The sequence below is a fragment of the Parasteatoda tepidariorum genome, chromosome 5 (genome assembly GCF_043381705.1).
Source record: "Parasteatoda tepidariorum isolate YZ-2023 chromosome 5, CAS_Ptep_4.0, whole genome shotgun sequence".
Classification (NCBI taxonomy): domain Eukaryota; kingdom Metazoa; phylum Arthropoda; class Arachnida; order Araneae; family Theridiidae; genus Parasteatoda; species Parasteatoda tepidariorum.
In genome coordinates, this window is record NC_092208.1 from 22,992,657 (window position 1) to 23,007,949 (window position 15,293).

General features: G+C 27.1%; 1 protein-coding gene across 1 annotated transcript in view; it reads left to right on the plus strand.

Moving 5' to 3' along the window:
- The window catches only part of LOC107442811 (lachesin), a 236,387-nt gene extending 222,099 nt beyond the window's left edge, over positions 1–14,288 (plus strand). The window contains exons 7-10 of the mRNA XM_016056467.3: positions 5,206–5,265; positions 6,201–6,275; positions 8,600–8,701; positions 10,938–14,288. Coding sequence (XP_015911953.2) covers positions 5,206–5,265; positions 6,201–6,275; positions 8,600–8,701; positions 10,938–11,059 — 359 coding nt within the window. The 3' untranslated portion in view covers positions 11,060–14,288. The remainder of the gene's footprint in view (positions 1–5,205; positions 5,266–6,200; positions 6,276–8,599; positions 8,702–10,937) is intronic.
- The last annotated feature ends 1,005 nt before the right edge of the window (positions 14,289–15,293 follow it).

Sequence of the window (15,293 nt, forward strand, 5' to 3'; positions counted from 1 at the left end):
TTTGTCTAAAAATGTCTCATTATTAGCGAAATCGTGAAATTGTTAGAATTTTTTTCTTAAAATCATTGAGCCACAGAACACTATCAAGTTACATGGTAAGTAAATTCATAGCTATCAATAAAAAGTGAATCATAATGTTTGTGAAATCACGAAATCATTAGCACAATTATTCAAAAGTACCAAGCTACAAGGTAAATAAATGTACAGTTTTGGAAAGAAAAAAGTTCTTTTTGGAACTAATAATATGGGAAATCTAGAAATTATCATTATTCATGAAATTAGTACAATCCTAAGACAATATTAAACTACAATGTAAATAAATATATAATTTTCGAATGAAAAAAAAAACTCATTCGAACTAATAATAAGGGAAATTTAGAACTTTTTAGAAATTATTCTTAAAACTAAAACCCTATCAAACCTAATCGAGTAACATATATGGTAGAGGAATACATAGCTTTCAAAACAAAAAAGAACCTTGTTGAAACTTAATGTTACTAAAATCATTTGAAATTAATAGAAATAACTAGTTCAATTATTAGACTATCAAGCCACACTATAAATAAATTTACAATTTACATAACAGAAATATCTTTTTGGACCTAATTATTAGTGAATTTATTAGAAATTATTGGTAAACCCATTAATGGATTATTATCGAGATTTTTAGGGAATTGGTGAAATTATTAGTGACTCTGTACAATCGAAATTATAATTTCTGTCCATACTTGTTAATGATGCTCTTTTTCGTTGATAATGGTACCGATACTTATGTTTGAAAGTATTAGGACAATTATATATTTTTTTCATGTGATAATATCATATCAAAAACATACTCTAATGATATTATATTATTTTTTTAACGATTCTGTTCACAATAATTGAGCCTAACACGCTTTATCATTGGATGAAAGTCTGATTGTGAGCTGCGTAATGTTTATTGTCGCATCTGCAGACCATGGCAAGTTTTTTTTTATGACTACTTGAAAGTTGCTCAAAAAGAAAAAAAAATATCATTCAAACTTGATGGTCATACTATATTTGAGCTTAAAAACCTGCAGTTTCATCTACCGATCCTCAATCCTGTTTAGTTAGGATAACATTCCTGTTGAAACTACTTAAAACCACACTATCTGGCTGAAATTTAACTAACCATTTGAAATGGTCAACAGTAGTTTGTTGAAACAAATAAGCAGGCAACAGATTGCTATTTTTATTTCACGCGAAATGTAATTTTCAAATAAAATTTGGTAACATGTGTTTGTTTTATTTTGTCTCATTATTGTTCATAAATAAATTACCAATAATCGTACACGTATACAACTTTAGAATCTTAAGCTAATTTTTTTTTATTTAAAAATATTAATTACAAAAATGATGAGTTTCATCTGCAATTAATCCAAATTTTTATTTTTAGATTGATTTCAAATGTCAAGTATATTAATATAATTATAACTGACAGACGAATAATATTTCAGGCATACAAATGTTGCTTGAAAAGTAGTTTAAGTACCCACCTCTCTTTATTGACATGTTGCTGCATTCATCGCGTATGAAATAAATTTATTTTAGCATTGTTGAGAAGTTAGATCGGATGCTGATCATATCTCTCCAATTTTAGAACAAACATTTATATTTCTCAAAAACGTTTTTTTTTCAGCTGTAAAAGTTATCTATTAAATTTCAATCTAATTTTCATTAACTTTTTTATCATCATAATATTCATGCATCTTTATTAAAAAATGTCGCCTCTTTATTTGCTGTGATAATTACGCACATTTTGTAGTTTTTTTTCCTTTTAAATACATAGTAAGTATCTTTTCTTACTATTCCATACATTATTTTTAATTCTCACTTACAAATAAATGACTAATTTCTAAAACAATCATTCTAAATACTAAATAACTAATAGATAGATAATCGGCTACTGTTCAATGTGTCCACATTGTCCCAATCATACCACTATGATATTGTGGAGTTATAACAACTATGATCACCTGGCTCTGAACGAGCTGTTGCGGGAATGTTTTTACTTTAATATTAAGATATTAAATCTTTGAGAAACTTTTTAGTTTTTCCCAGGAATGTGGATTTAGTATGTGTTAATAAATTTATAATATTTGATCTTTTTTAACCAATTAAATGACATTTTCTTACAATGTGAACTCTCAAATATGCACTGGTGTAAGGGGCCAACAGAAAAAAGCGCATAAGTGAAATACTTCTAAAAAGCAATGTAAATTGCAGGGGCAATATGAATAAATATGTTTCTAAAGATTAAATGTTAATATTTATACTGTTTTGGTATTTACTATAATTATACGATAAAAAAAATACAACATACCTAAGGATAATTTATTTTCTTACAAAATAATCCTTAATACATGTTTGTATTTGTTTTTGCCAACGTATTTCAAAAACAGTTTTTTCCAGCTAATATAAATAGGAAAAGGGAGTTTCAGAAGCAGGATTAATTTGTAAATAGTCACGAATAGTGTCTAAAGCTTCTAATACTACTGTGTGATTTGGAGGAACTTAATCATCCTCGTGAGAACATTCACCACGGTCTCATACTCCACAAGTTTAAGTTACATATAAATGAACAGTTTTTCACAAAAAATTTGAGTTTTATGGAAGGGGGTGAAACATCACTTGATGAATTTCTAAAGAAAGTACCTGACGTCATAATATGCTGCACAATTCAATAGGATCTAACAACATATTTCTTCTTATCTGTAACAAGGAGAGCTTATATAATTGCTTCAATTTATAATTTAAAACCTATTTTTTTAAGAAAAAGAAATATTTAAAGGATAAAAAAACTAAAATGTTAGCCTAAAATTTCGGTGCATAATTGAAAAATTTATTTTTAAAGCGACGCATAAACGAAGGATGTTTATCATTATTTTCCTACCCTAATGAACTGGGACCTATAAAAATCGTCGTATAAATGAAAAAGATGCATAAAAGAGGTATTGCATAAGTGAGAGGTCACTGTATCTTCTTTTTTTCTGCACGAACGAAAGAAATAAACTTTTATCTATTGTTCATTCCTGCAAAAAATTCGGAATAAATTATTAAAAAGATGCATAATTTGAAAAACAACTATGTTTATAAACGATACAAAGTATGAAGTGTAATTTGGGAAAAATGAAACATTAATTATATATATTATAATGATGGCATTATGGTGCTACCGTTTGTATTAATTAATTAGTAATTAATTTTGAACACACTTTTTTGTTATAAATTTCAAAATAACTAGTTTCATCATTTACCTGATTGTAAAAAATGCTTTTTCATTATGAAAATAAAACTATAAATTAAAAAAAATAAAACTTTTTAAATTTTCTTTGAATTTGAATTCAGGGAAACACTTTTATTTTAATCTATGTAAAATCCTAAAACTTTGAGACAGTAGAGATTTCAAATGAATTCCATCAAGTAATCATCACGCGTGTTAGTTGACGTTCACATCAATTTTATTTTATGACGAAAGATGGATTAACCAATGAATTATTTACACGTCTTTTCTTCAATGGCTTCTGATTTAAGAGGAAAACGCGACTGGAAAAGATGTTCGCGAAAATCATATTCTGAAATATTTCCCAAAGGAGCCGTAAAATAGCTCCAGGCTAAGAAAAACAGTTATTTAAAAGTTCGAAATGGAAAGAACTTCGAAAATCAGATTTTAGAGTTACAAAATATATTTAACTTCAACATGCTCTCTTTCCAAATATTTGCCCACGCATTTCATAAATAAATTTTACATCGTTTCGATTTAAATTGTCAAAATTTTATGATTAAAGTTTTTATAGAAGCGAAAAAAAAAAGTAGAATCCTGAATATTTTTCGAATTTGTTTAAAGCATTTTTATTCTGATAGATATGTAATATTTTACCAATAGAGTATCTTAATATTCTGTTTGTAATTTTAATATTCGATCAAATTAAAATTATTTTTTACTCCGTAAAAGGAATTTAAATATAAATAAATCATACGCAAAAGCAATAATCCAGAATTCCCCATGAAAGATAAAACAGTTAGTAATACAACAAATGTTTCTAGCAGAAAAACGTCGAACATTTTCATGTATTTAGAAACCTAATTTCTGAAAGTCAGTAACTTTTTGAGAATTAACCGTAAACCTTTATGATGAATTTAGTAACCTCTTTACTAAAAGTCATTAACCTTCCTGGTATTAACATGTAACCTTATAAGAGAAAAATTAAATTTTCCCAATAAAATCATGTAACGTTTCTTGAATAGCAACCAAGCAGCTTTAAATTGAGTTTTAACTGAGCTTTAAGTCACATCTAATGAACGTAATTAAAATGTAACTTAAATGATTTTGCAGAGCCATCTAGAGATGGATAGTGCTTGAGTTTGTCATCCAGTGTATCAGATGGGGAAAGCAGAGTTCAGTTGATTCATTTTTTATATCATGATTAAAAGAGTTGCGTGTTATTTCAACCCAGTTACGCCAAATGAAGAGAAACTCCTCATATGTATAGGTAAAAGTGTTATGTTTGCTTTAGAAGTCAAAAACTTTTTCAACCGGTTGCGAGTATCACAACTATGCCGTTTCGGATAAAAAAATATATGCCAAGCTTTAAATGACTTCACGAACTGAAGCCATAAACTATTGGGGCAATATGACGAGCAGTGCTAGTGTGAATACAACTCTTTTGAAATCCGCTTTTCCCCTCTCATTTAATTCCCTCTCCTAATTAGAAATATTAAAGTCGGTGACTATCTCGAAAACTTTGAAAAGTGCCACCTATTGGTCTATTGAACGATTTTTATCAGTGTTCCACAATACGTATATACCAAGTTTTACCACATCCTTGAAACCAGAAGGAACAATAATCTGATTATAACAGAGTAGTAATTTTGAAGATAACCACACAGTGTGTTGCATTCCGCTTTAAAATAATTAAATGTGAACAATGATGATTTAAATAAATGTGAACAATGATGATTTAAATAAATGTGAACAATGATGATTTAATTAAATGTGAACAATGATTTCATTTTAAATCATAACATAAATTAGAGGCTGTTGAATTATATTTGACACCCGAAAAGTTTGCAAAAGAATTGCTTAATAATATAGAAAATGCACTGTATTCTAATTGCTAGTCACTAGGGTAAAAAATCAATTAATGTGCTTGTTTTCAGTCGAATTATTTTTTTGTATTTCAGAAATTCCACGTCCAACCACAACATCATCACCTGCTCCTCAATATACAAGCAAAACTGAGGGTAAGATTTTAATTTTTTATACATAGATAACAAAATGTTGATGGAAAAAATACATAAAGATAATCAAAAATGAATTAATTTGCGTTATTTTTCAAAGAAAATAAAACTTATCTTCTTACTGTTTTCCTTTCAACCTGTTCTTACTGTAAGACGTTCTCTATAAACTACATTAATATTTCCACAACAGACATATAGCTATAGTAATAATAATATTATAGTTAAATAAAAATTTATCTGGTAATTAATTAAATTGAAATATTTTCATTTTTAATTTTAAAGAAAGCGTAGAAATCTCATCTGAACTACTTTATTTTATGACCGATGTTTCAGAAATTGCTCGATAAAAAAAACTTTAACTTGCCAATTTTGAACCCAACCCAAAACACAGAGAAATTAATGTATTAAGCGTTCAAATAGTTACTCAAAAAATGCACATTCATTTATAATCACTTAACATTTATCATAAATACCGTAATTAAAGACATTTTTATATCCACATCACTGTCTGGTGGAAATTTAGACGTGAAATTTTACTAAAGGACAATCAATTTGTCTCTTCTAAATAAATAATAATTAACAAAGAAATCACTTAGAATGGATCTTAATTGCAAACATGGATGCGAGTGTCTGGTTTTCTATCCTTAATGCGCCATTTCATAGTTAATTTGTCAACTTATTATATTTTAAGAGACAAAAGTTATCCACCGATTTTTAAAAAATGAAAGCAAACAGCAGATTTGCTTTTCCTAAATTAAATTTCCATTTATTTATTTACTTTTAAAGATAATAGAATTTTTAAGGCACCGCGTTTTTACTGATATGTCTCTAAACTTTGTTTTATGCAAAAGTTTTAGTTTGAATAAATAAGGTACATTATTTTGCTAATTTTTATTTTATATTTATCAAAGTTAGTTTATTTATTTATTTTTTTACAGGAAGTCAACAAACGACGAGTGAGAAATTGCCACTTAATAGTTGGAAACATTCTTTATTAAAAGAAGATAATGATTGTGAGTATGATCATTATATTTGTTTCGGTGAGATATATATATATATATATACCAAAATCAAAGGATCTCTCCAGAAAGCAATACTTTTAGTAAGAAATTTCTAACAAAACAAAATAGAAAATCAAAATTGAATTTTTTTTCAGGATCAACAAAAAAAATATTTGAAAACTTTGGTTTGAATACAAACTAATAATTAAATACATTTACATTTATTGCTTTTAACTTTATTTCAGCTATGTTTGAGATATTACTAATTTTCCCTCATTTTTTTCCCATTTCCCACGGCGCAAAGCATTTTTGTTGCCGTTCCTTATGAAAAAAAATCATGCTGCAAAACATTGCAAATTACGCATAGTTTAGAGATTTATTGCTAAAACCAAATTGAAAAACTAATTCTATTAATGAAATTATTTACAAATTCGCCATTTCTAAATAAATACTTTAAATTTAATTCAATTTCAATAGAGAGATTACAAAATTTATTTAAATAAATCCTCCTGCGTGTTTTGTTACATCATTTTAAATTAACTTAAACAAGACGAGACAACTACGATGCTTTTTCTTTAGTAAAAAAGGAGAAACGGTGAAAAAATGCGATATCTTTTTATTTTTTTATTTCTAATAGCATTCATATTTTTTTTTTTTTTTTACTATTTTGGAAAAGTTCTATTATGCATTTTAGCTAATTTTATTATAATACCAAACATTTTATCTTGATTACTAAATCTATGTCTCTCACATCTAATCAAGTTCTACTTTTAAAGGAATTGAATCAAATCAGAAGCGCATGGACATATTTTAAGTTGATTGAATCAGTCTAAATGCTTGTCAAGATTAGTAAATAAAACATAATTTTATTTTACTAATAGTTTAAAAATTATTTATATTTATAATAATCGGCTTAGATAGTTAAATCTGTTTTACGTACAAATTCGGTATTTATAAATTGATTCGAATAAAAACTAAGATTTCTCTTGGAAGTAAAAATAACATCTAGTGGCGTCCTATCAGTAGATTAATTTTTTTTTTTATGTTCGGTAAAAAGCACGCTTATTCAAGAAATAAAAATTTCATTACAAATGATTTACAGTGAGTTTTGAGATAGTACACAATCCTAAGATGTGAGTGAGGTACAGTATTTGTAAATTAAAGGGAAAAAACCCACAAAAAATTGCTTTTGTCTGTATTTTTTTTTTTTTTTTGAATTTTTGCGTCATTTTGATCCTTAATATGAATAACGAAAATGCTTGTAAATATATGAAGTTTTTAAGGACATTAACTGATAATATTATTTTTTTTTTAACTTTTGGTGCAACGCAAAATATCATGCTTCAATATTAAGAAGTTTTAATGTTTAAATATAATAATAATTCATACATTAGTTTTTCGTTATCATTATTTTTTTGAGAGAAGCAAAAGTGAAAGCTGTATATTTACCTCCTTGTATGATATTTTATGAAAACCTCTTAAAAAATTATTTAAAAACTAAAGTAGAAAATGAAAAAGAAGTTCTTTGAAAAATTCTTGAGTTACTCTATTTCTGAGATAATTATTTTTAAATCATAAAAAAAGAAATGACGTGTTTGAAAAAAATCATATATATTATGTATGTTTTCCTTCCTTACATGATATCTTATGAATGTCTCTAAAAATGTCTTTAAAATTATTTTTTATTATGAACTCTTTAAAAATTAAATTAAAAAATTAAGAAACCTTAGAAAATCCCTGCGTCAATGTGTTTCTGAGATAATTATTTTTAAATTATGAAAGAATCGAAATAAAATATTAGAAAATATCATATATATCATGTATATTTTCCTCCCTTGCATAACGTTTGAAGAAAATTTATAAAAAAAACTCCTTAAAAATTAAAGTAAATAATTAAAAAAAAGTGAGATTTTTCTGAATTAATCTATTACTCAGATTATTATTTTTAAATTATAAGAAAAGAAATAAAACTTAAGAAAAAAATAATTTTTTTGAAAAAATGCAGTCAAGGTTTTTAAAACAGAGCTGATAAGCTTAAATATTCCTTACACCGGATATTAAATAGAACAGAAACATTATTTCTCATTTATTTGAAACACAAGATTTTTGAAAGCTTGAAAACCGCGAAAAAACAACTTGAAAACAAGATAAAAAAAAGTTTTGTTAAGTATTCCCGATTTTTAGTTCACAATAATATTTAATTTATCTTCAAATAATTTCTTTTAAAATTATCACTTTACTAGAAATTAAGTATTCATGAACACAAAACTCCATTTTTCTAAAATTATTTGGATAAGATTTAAATTTGAGTCAAAATAAATATGTTATTGTTTCAGCTGCGAAAAAGTCAGAATTGTCCACTGAGCTTCTTGATAAAGCAAGTACACTTGGAGGAATTGCAGCAGCTGCAGCTTCCGATCACGAATTCAGAGAACAAAGTAAGTTTTGACTCATAATAAATGATGTATTCTCCACTATATAAGGCAGCTGTAATATATAAGTCAAATTATATGGGATCGATTTGGGTAAAAGGTACGCATTCTCTTCTCTTTGGGCTTGCTTCTCTTTGGGTACTTTAAAATTACATAAATAAATGAGTAATAATTGACGAATATTTCTAATTTTGTGATTAAAGCCCCTTTTAATTAAATAAAGCACCGTTTCAATTAAATAAATATTATTTCTAGCTATTACTAAAAATATATTTCATATTTATTATAATTATGCTTAAAAAATAATTAGTTGTTTTCAAAAAATATATTTGTCGGTAGCATGCACTCTTAAAACTTGATCAAATTATGGTATAAAAATTCGATTATTCAATTAAAACACTGTAAAAATTATTGTATAATTATTTACGGTAAAAATGGATTTTATGGATATTACACCCAAAAAGGACTATGCGGAATATATTAAAATTTACCCAGTTTTTAACTCAATGGGAAAACCAAATCGCTCGGAAAATTTTATTAAAGCTCCTTGTTTTTGATTTTCAAAATAACTGTACAATGAGAGAAATAAGCTTAGACAAACAAATACAGTAAAAAAACGAAAGGAAACCACAATAATTCTGTCAATACGTCAAATAAATAAATAAGTTAAAGTTTGAGAATAAGTCGAGTCCATTGGAACGAAAACTTATACCGTAAAATAAATAAATATACCATTGGTAATTTGTAGAGTAAAAAGAATGCGCTAGTTCATAAAACTTGAACTTTATTCACAAATGCATCTATTTCAAATTTCTTGTATCCATCTTATTTATCTAGCTTTAACAATGATGTGATATTCAAAGCGATATTTGCATCGAAATAAAGTTTCCCGTATAAAAATTTAAATATTTGATAATTTTAAAGCATGAAAAAAATATACTTTCCTTTATATATTTGATTTTGTTCTGTAAAGATAATTTATCCTGCAATCCATGTTAGAAAAATGTTTTTCTCGTAAACTTTTATTCGTTTATGACGACGCTTAGTTCTCAGCTCCAATGCCTTTAGTTCTACATAGAAATGAACGTAATAAAAATTTCAGTAATCAGGTTAATTACAAAATTATTTCTAGTTCTTCGAAAAGTTCATTAAAATATCTTTCAATGAATGGAACTGCGATGCAATAATAGTTGAGGCACTGTGCTGCTATATTAAAGGTTAAGGGTTCTGTCCCAGAATGCAACTCAGCTTTAACTAGTTTGTTTAGTGAGTAAAAGCAGTCCTTGCGCAGTCTTTTCCTCTTTGCCAACATCGTGCTGTTAATCACAAAATTGTGGAGACTTAAACTCTAATACCACCCTCTACCACAACGGACTGTTACAGTAATCCACTATTTTACTAGAATCAATATAATTTTTGCCGTGACGGCTTAGGGGATAGAGTGCTCACTTCCAATGGCTTACTCAGGGTCCGAATCTCAGAGATGACTGGTTGATACGAATTGCTAACCCGACTCGCACTGATCACAGTGCTGACGAAAAATATTTTCAGTAGTAGACGGATCATGGGTTAGAGTCTCCTTTCCGTACAATACTTTAAACAAAAGATTAATAACAGTAATGAACTTCTTAGCGGATAATGACTATCTTCACATGTATTCACATGTATACCCACTTCACATGTATAATATTTTTTTGTCTTATTTCTTCTTAAATTCCACACTTTCAGTAAAATCTGTTCTTTTTTTTTAAAAAAATTTTTAATTTTTTTTAAATATTATGTTATTTAGGCTGGAGCGGAGCTGGACCAGCGGCCAAGTCCTGGGCTATATGGTTAAGGGTTTTCATAACCTAGGTACATGCTCAGGGCTTGGAGGAAAGAAAAAAAAAGTCTCCTTCCCGTCAGGCTAACCGTGGAAGGTTTTCGTGGTTTATCGTTCCTTGTAACGCAATTGTGGAATTATATAATCAAAAAGTCTTCTACGAAGGCAAATTTATCTTAATACTTGATTCAGGAGTTCCCTTATCTTCTGGATTGGGCTCAAAATTACTAGACTAGGGTATTGAACATTGGTTCTAGAATACTCAAAACTGAGTTTTCTGTTTGACGACAGGCATAAAATAGAAATAATATAATTTATAACAATTATAAGAATTAATTTAATTTATGTTTTAATAAATATAAGTGAAAAGATTTAGTGCTAACTTTATGCAAGTAAAACATTAACTAATTTTTTTTCAAGGTGGGGAAAGAAAAGAAAGCAGACGGAGGCTATCAAAAAGTCATCCCTCATCAGCCAGTCATCAGACAACATTCAATTTTATTACAGTTACTGTATGCCTGCTCTGGCTCTTAATTCGTTGATGCGTGCTGGATAAGAGACGAATTCATACAATCCTCTGAAAGAAAGGAGCTACCGAGCATTATAACTATTTATAATTTCAAACGTTGGTGCTGATTTGCAGCAGGATTTAAATAATGAATTTTAATTTATGTTTGTGAATGAACCGAAAATTGATTTTTCACACTTCAAGCTCATTGTTCAAACAATTTTAGAGACATCTTCGAATGAATGCTGAAATTATCGTACATAGCAATTTATTTATGTTATCGATAAAATAAGTGTATATACTTTCTCCTTTCAGTTGCATTTTATTCTATGTTTAAACTTTCGATTTGCGCCAGCATATACATATATCTCTACGTATATTAAAAGATCATCTTTTGAATAAAGGTGATATGTATTTTTCTTGATATGGATATTATATTAAGGAATGCGCAGAAATAAATAATTGTTTTATTTTATTTGAATTCGTAAAATACCATTTATACATTAGATTTGTCTTCCAGCTAAAATTTTAAAATATAACCTAAAAAGAAGATAATACAATTTTTTTATGAAAATTATTAAATATTTTTCAAAGTATCAAATCTGGGTAAGTCAGCGTAATCTGGAAGTAAATAAAGAAGAAAGAAAACATTGTTTAACTTAAATCAAGGTTGTCCCCCTGTTGATTTTAAAAACAAATAACGAAACACGAAAAGAGATTGAAACTTACGGTTTGCTTAAGAAATCAGAATAATTACTGCTGCAAATTTTCGAAATTAGTTACAAATTTCATTAACAGGTGGCACTACTGGGTGGAAGAAACTGTAAAAAATTAATCCTGCTTGTTAGGCTATTCAAATCGAACATGTTGCACGTTTGCGGTAAATTTGTTCTCAGACTCTACCACTTTTATTGCTGCCATTTCTGGTAACTTGTTAAAGATTTTTTTAAAATTAAGTATGCTATATGTTACTAATCTTTGTGACTGTTTTTTGAACTTGGTAGGAAGAAATATTCCAGTGGCATAAACAGAACGTAGCAAACCATACATCCTTCTCATATTTCCATTTTTCTTTTATTGTTTTCCCATAACTTCGATAACGAGGAACCTGAATGCGTTGGATAGCCATGAAATACTAATTATAATGCTGATTATTTTAGTTAGAACATCTCTTAAAACTCTCAAAAGTCATTTCAGCATTAAATTCAGACGAATTTTTTCAAATTATGCGTAGAAATTAACTTAAAACGAAACTTACTTCAGTCGTCACAAAAAGAGGTCAAAATTGTTTATGACGTCAGAATTCACATGTAAAGTGAACGGAAGGAGCCGATCAAAGCTTGCCATATAGGAAAGTATTGTAGCGTACAAAGATTTTTTTTTATATCTTATTTATTTGGCCAAAATTGTGTTGACTTTTTGATATGATGCAAGCAGAGGAGTAAGATAAATAATTTTTCATTTGTAATGATGTTTCTGATCTGAATATTGAATTTATTCAGAATCATAAACTGAACGCGAAAGTTGAATTTTAAGAATTAATGCTTCAATTGGCTAAAACATGTTTACCAGATGCAGTCCGCTAAAGAAGAGTGCTTTTAAGGGCATTTAATAAACGTTTTAATTCAATGTGATCAATGATTCATTCAGAGAAGCTTATCAAAATTAAATGAATCTTACAATATTGAAATGAAATAAAGTCCATAAAATAGTCTCCACAACAGAATGATAAAGAAGTTGCAAACAGTTTGCGTTTTTTTCTCCATCACGTTTATTGACTTTCCATCATTCTTGTTTTCATCTCCATTTCATATAAAAAAAAAGTATTTTATTTGGTTTGTTAAATAAGTAGCTGTTGCAACATTGTGCAATACATTACGGATAGTTAATATTTGGTACGGCACGAGTTTTTGCTCTATTCGAAGGTGATATGGATCTCGTAGCGATCCAGAATTCTGACATCAGCAGGAGGCAAGAAAATGTTTCGTGGGATAGTAGCTGCGTTTTAGTGGGTGGGGCTATTTGTGCGAATTTCAAACATTAATTACAAAATAACAGTAACTCCATTGAACTGAAATTGGTGTCCATAGTCATAAAAGAGTTCCGGTTCAAAAATTTAAAAAAAAAACGTGCAGGTTCCTCATTATTTGAACTCCTTGTAGTCGATTATTTTTATACCCATACTCGTAAAATTCTAAAACGTGATAAAACGCCTTTGTTATTAGGTTATATTTTATTATATCCTTTAATTTATTATTTAAATTCAGAAAATTTTGCAGCTATCCTTTTGTTTTATTGAATGCGATGAGAGCTTAATAATTGAAAGACAAAGATTTAAGCTTTAAGTAGATATACTTACTTAAAAAAAAGATTGAAGTTTACAACATAATATACTTGAAATATTCTCCCACCCTTTTTCACAAGCATTGATGTTGAATAGAATGGGAGTTTATTGCATAGAAAAAAGAAGTAATGGAATAAAAGAAATAATGGAAATAAAGAATAATAGAAATAAAAAGAAATTTGCTGCTATAAATATAAACTTTATTTATCAACTAATGTTTACTTTCAGGTAAACTACTGTAAATGGAAAAATTGTTTAAATGATAAAAGAGGCTATTTTGTTTTATCTGTTATCCGAACTATCAGGTTAGTAAAACAATGGTTAAAAAAGGTTCATTTGAAATATTGTGTTCATTTAAAACTATTTTTCAGCCAAAAATTTAAAGAGCACGTGCACTTGTCAGTATCTGAACATAAAAAAAATGTTTAAAAAAAACCTAATATTAGAGCTAAATGGCTTATTGCGGTATTAAATTACAAAAAAAGTTTGCGTAACAAATAAATCTTAAATTCAAAATTGTAAATGTAATTATAATTTAATAAATTTAAAAAATCTCCCAGATTTTGGAGGAAACGAGCTTTAAAATTGAAATTTTGGAAAATAATTTTTATTTTTTTTTCCAAACAGAAAGTTACTTCGAATTAAATCAAGCTATAAAGTAATTGAGGGGACATTCATTTCTGAAAATATCGACTTCACCAGTTTTTATTCGATGTTTTACTTTTTGGAGATGATTTGAATATTGGATTTTCTTCAAAAATGAATTATTATTACGTTTGTTTACTTTAATATTCTTATCAAAATCATTGAAAATAATGTGCTATGCCTGTATTCCTTACTTAGAATATCCTTATCATTTCTATAGAACAAATTATTGTGTATATATCATTCATAACAACATAAAAATATGCATTCCAGATTTTGTTAGTATCTCGTCAAAGTGGTGTAACGTGTCAGTCTCTATGCGCATGCGCTTAGATCGTGAGAATACTAAAGAACATGAGCAAATTACCAAATGTATGCAGATAGTAAGGTTAATAAGAAATTTTTAATACATTTCAAAATGAAAAAAAACTATTTTTAACGTAGATTGATTTTTTTCACATGTTTAAACAAGTTACGAACAAAAATCACTGATTTTTTAATCCTATTAACTTAAAAATACTTAAATAGCAAATTAAAAATAAAATATTTAATACATTTAATCTCCAAGAAATCTTTCAATAAGAATACTAATATGCTTTTCTTGAAATGTATAAATATTAATATATTCACAAATTAGTTTTAAAATAGAAGCTTGTGTTTATTGAAGGCAGTAAAAACCTCAGTTATTTATTTTACCAATTCATTTATATGTCAGACACATAAAAATATTTTTTCCTTTTGTTCGTAAGACGAACTATGCATTTTTTGTATTATGTCTTATTTATTTTTGATTTGCTTTAACAAAGAAACACAAGTAATAATTTACTTTTACATTTTAATAATTAATCATCTAAATGCATTGTAGACAATTACTTAAATATTATCATTATATTCACTTGGGATGTTTTTAGCATTTTCAGTGTTTGAGATTTTAATTTTATTTATAAAATAACAGTTTAATTTCCTTAAAAAATAATTTAATTTCCATTTTTATTTTCTTTTATCTGGCAATTAATAAAAATATACTTTAATTTATCAATAATAACTATAAGCCTGGTAACTGTATCAAAAATTATTAAAAATAGAGCTAAGGAGTAGTCATTTAAGTTACTACAGTAAAGTAATAATAGTAATAAATATTATTAATTCAATACTGATAATGTAAAAGATAAATATAAATTATTTTACTGAAAATTTATTTCATATAATATATATATATATATATATATAAAAGTTCAAAATGAAGATAAAACAAAGGGAAATTAAATAGACATATGAA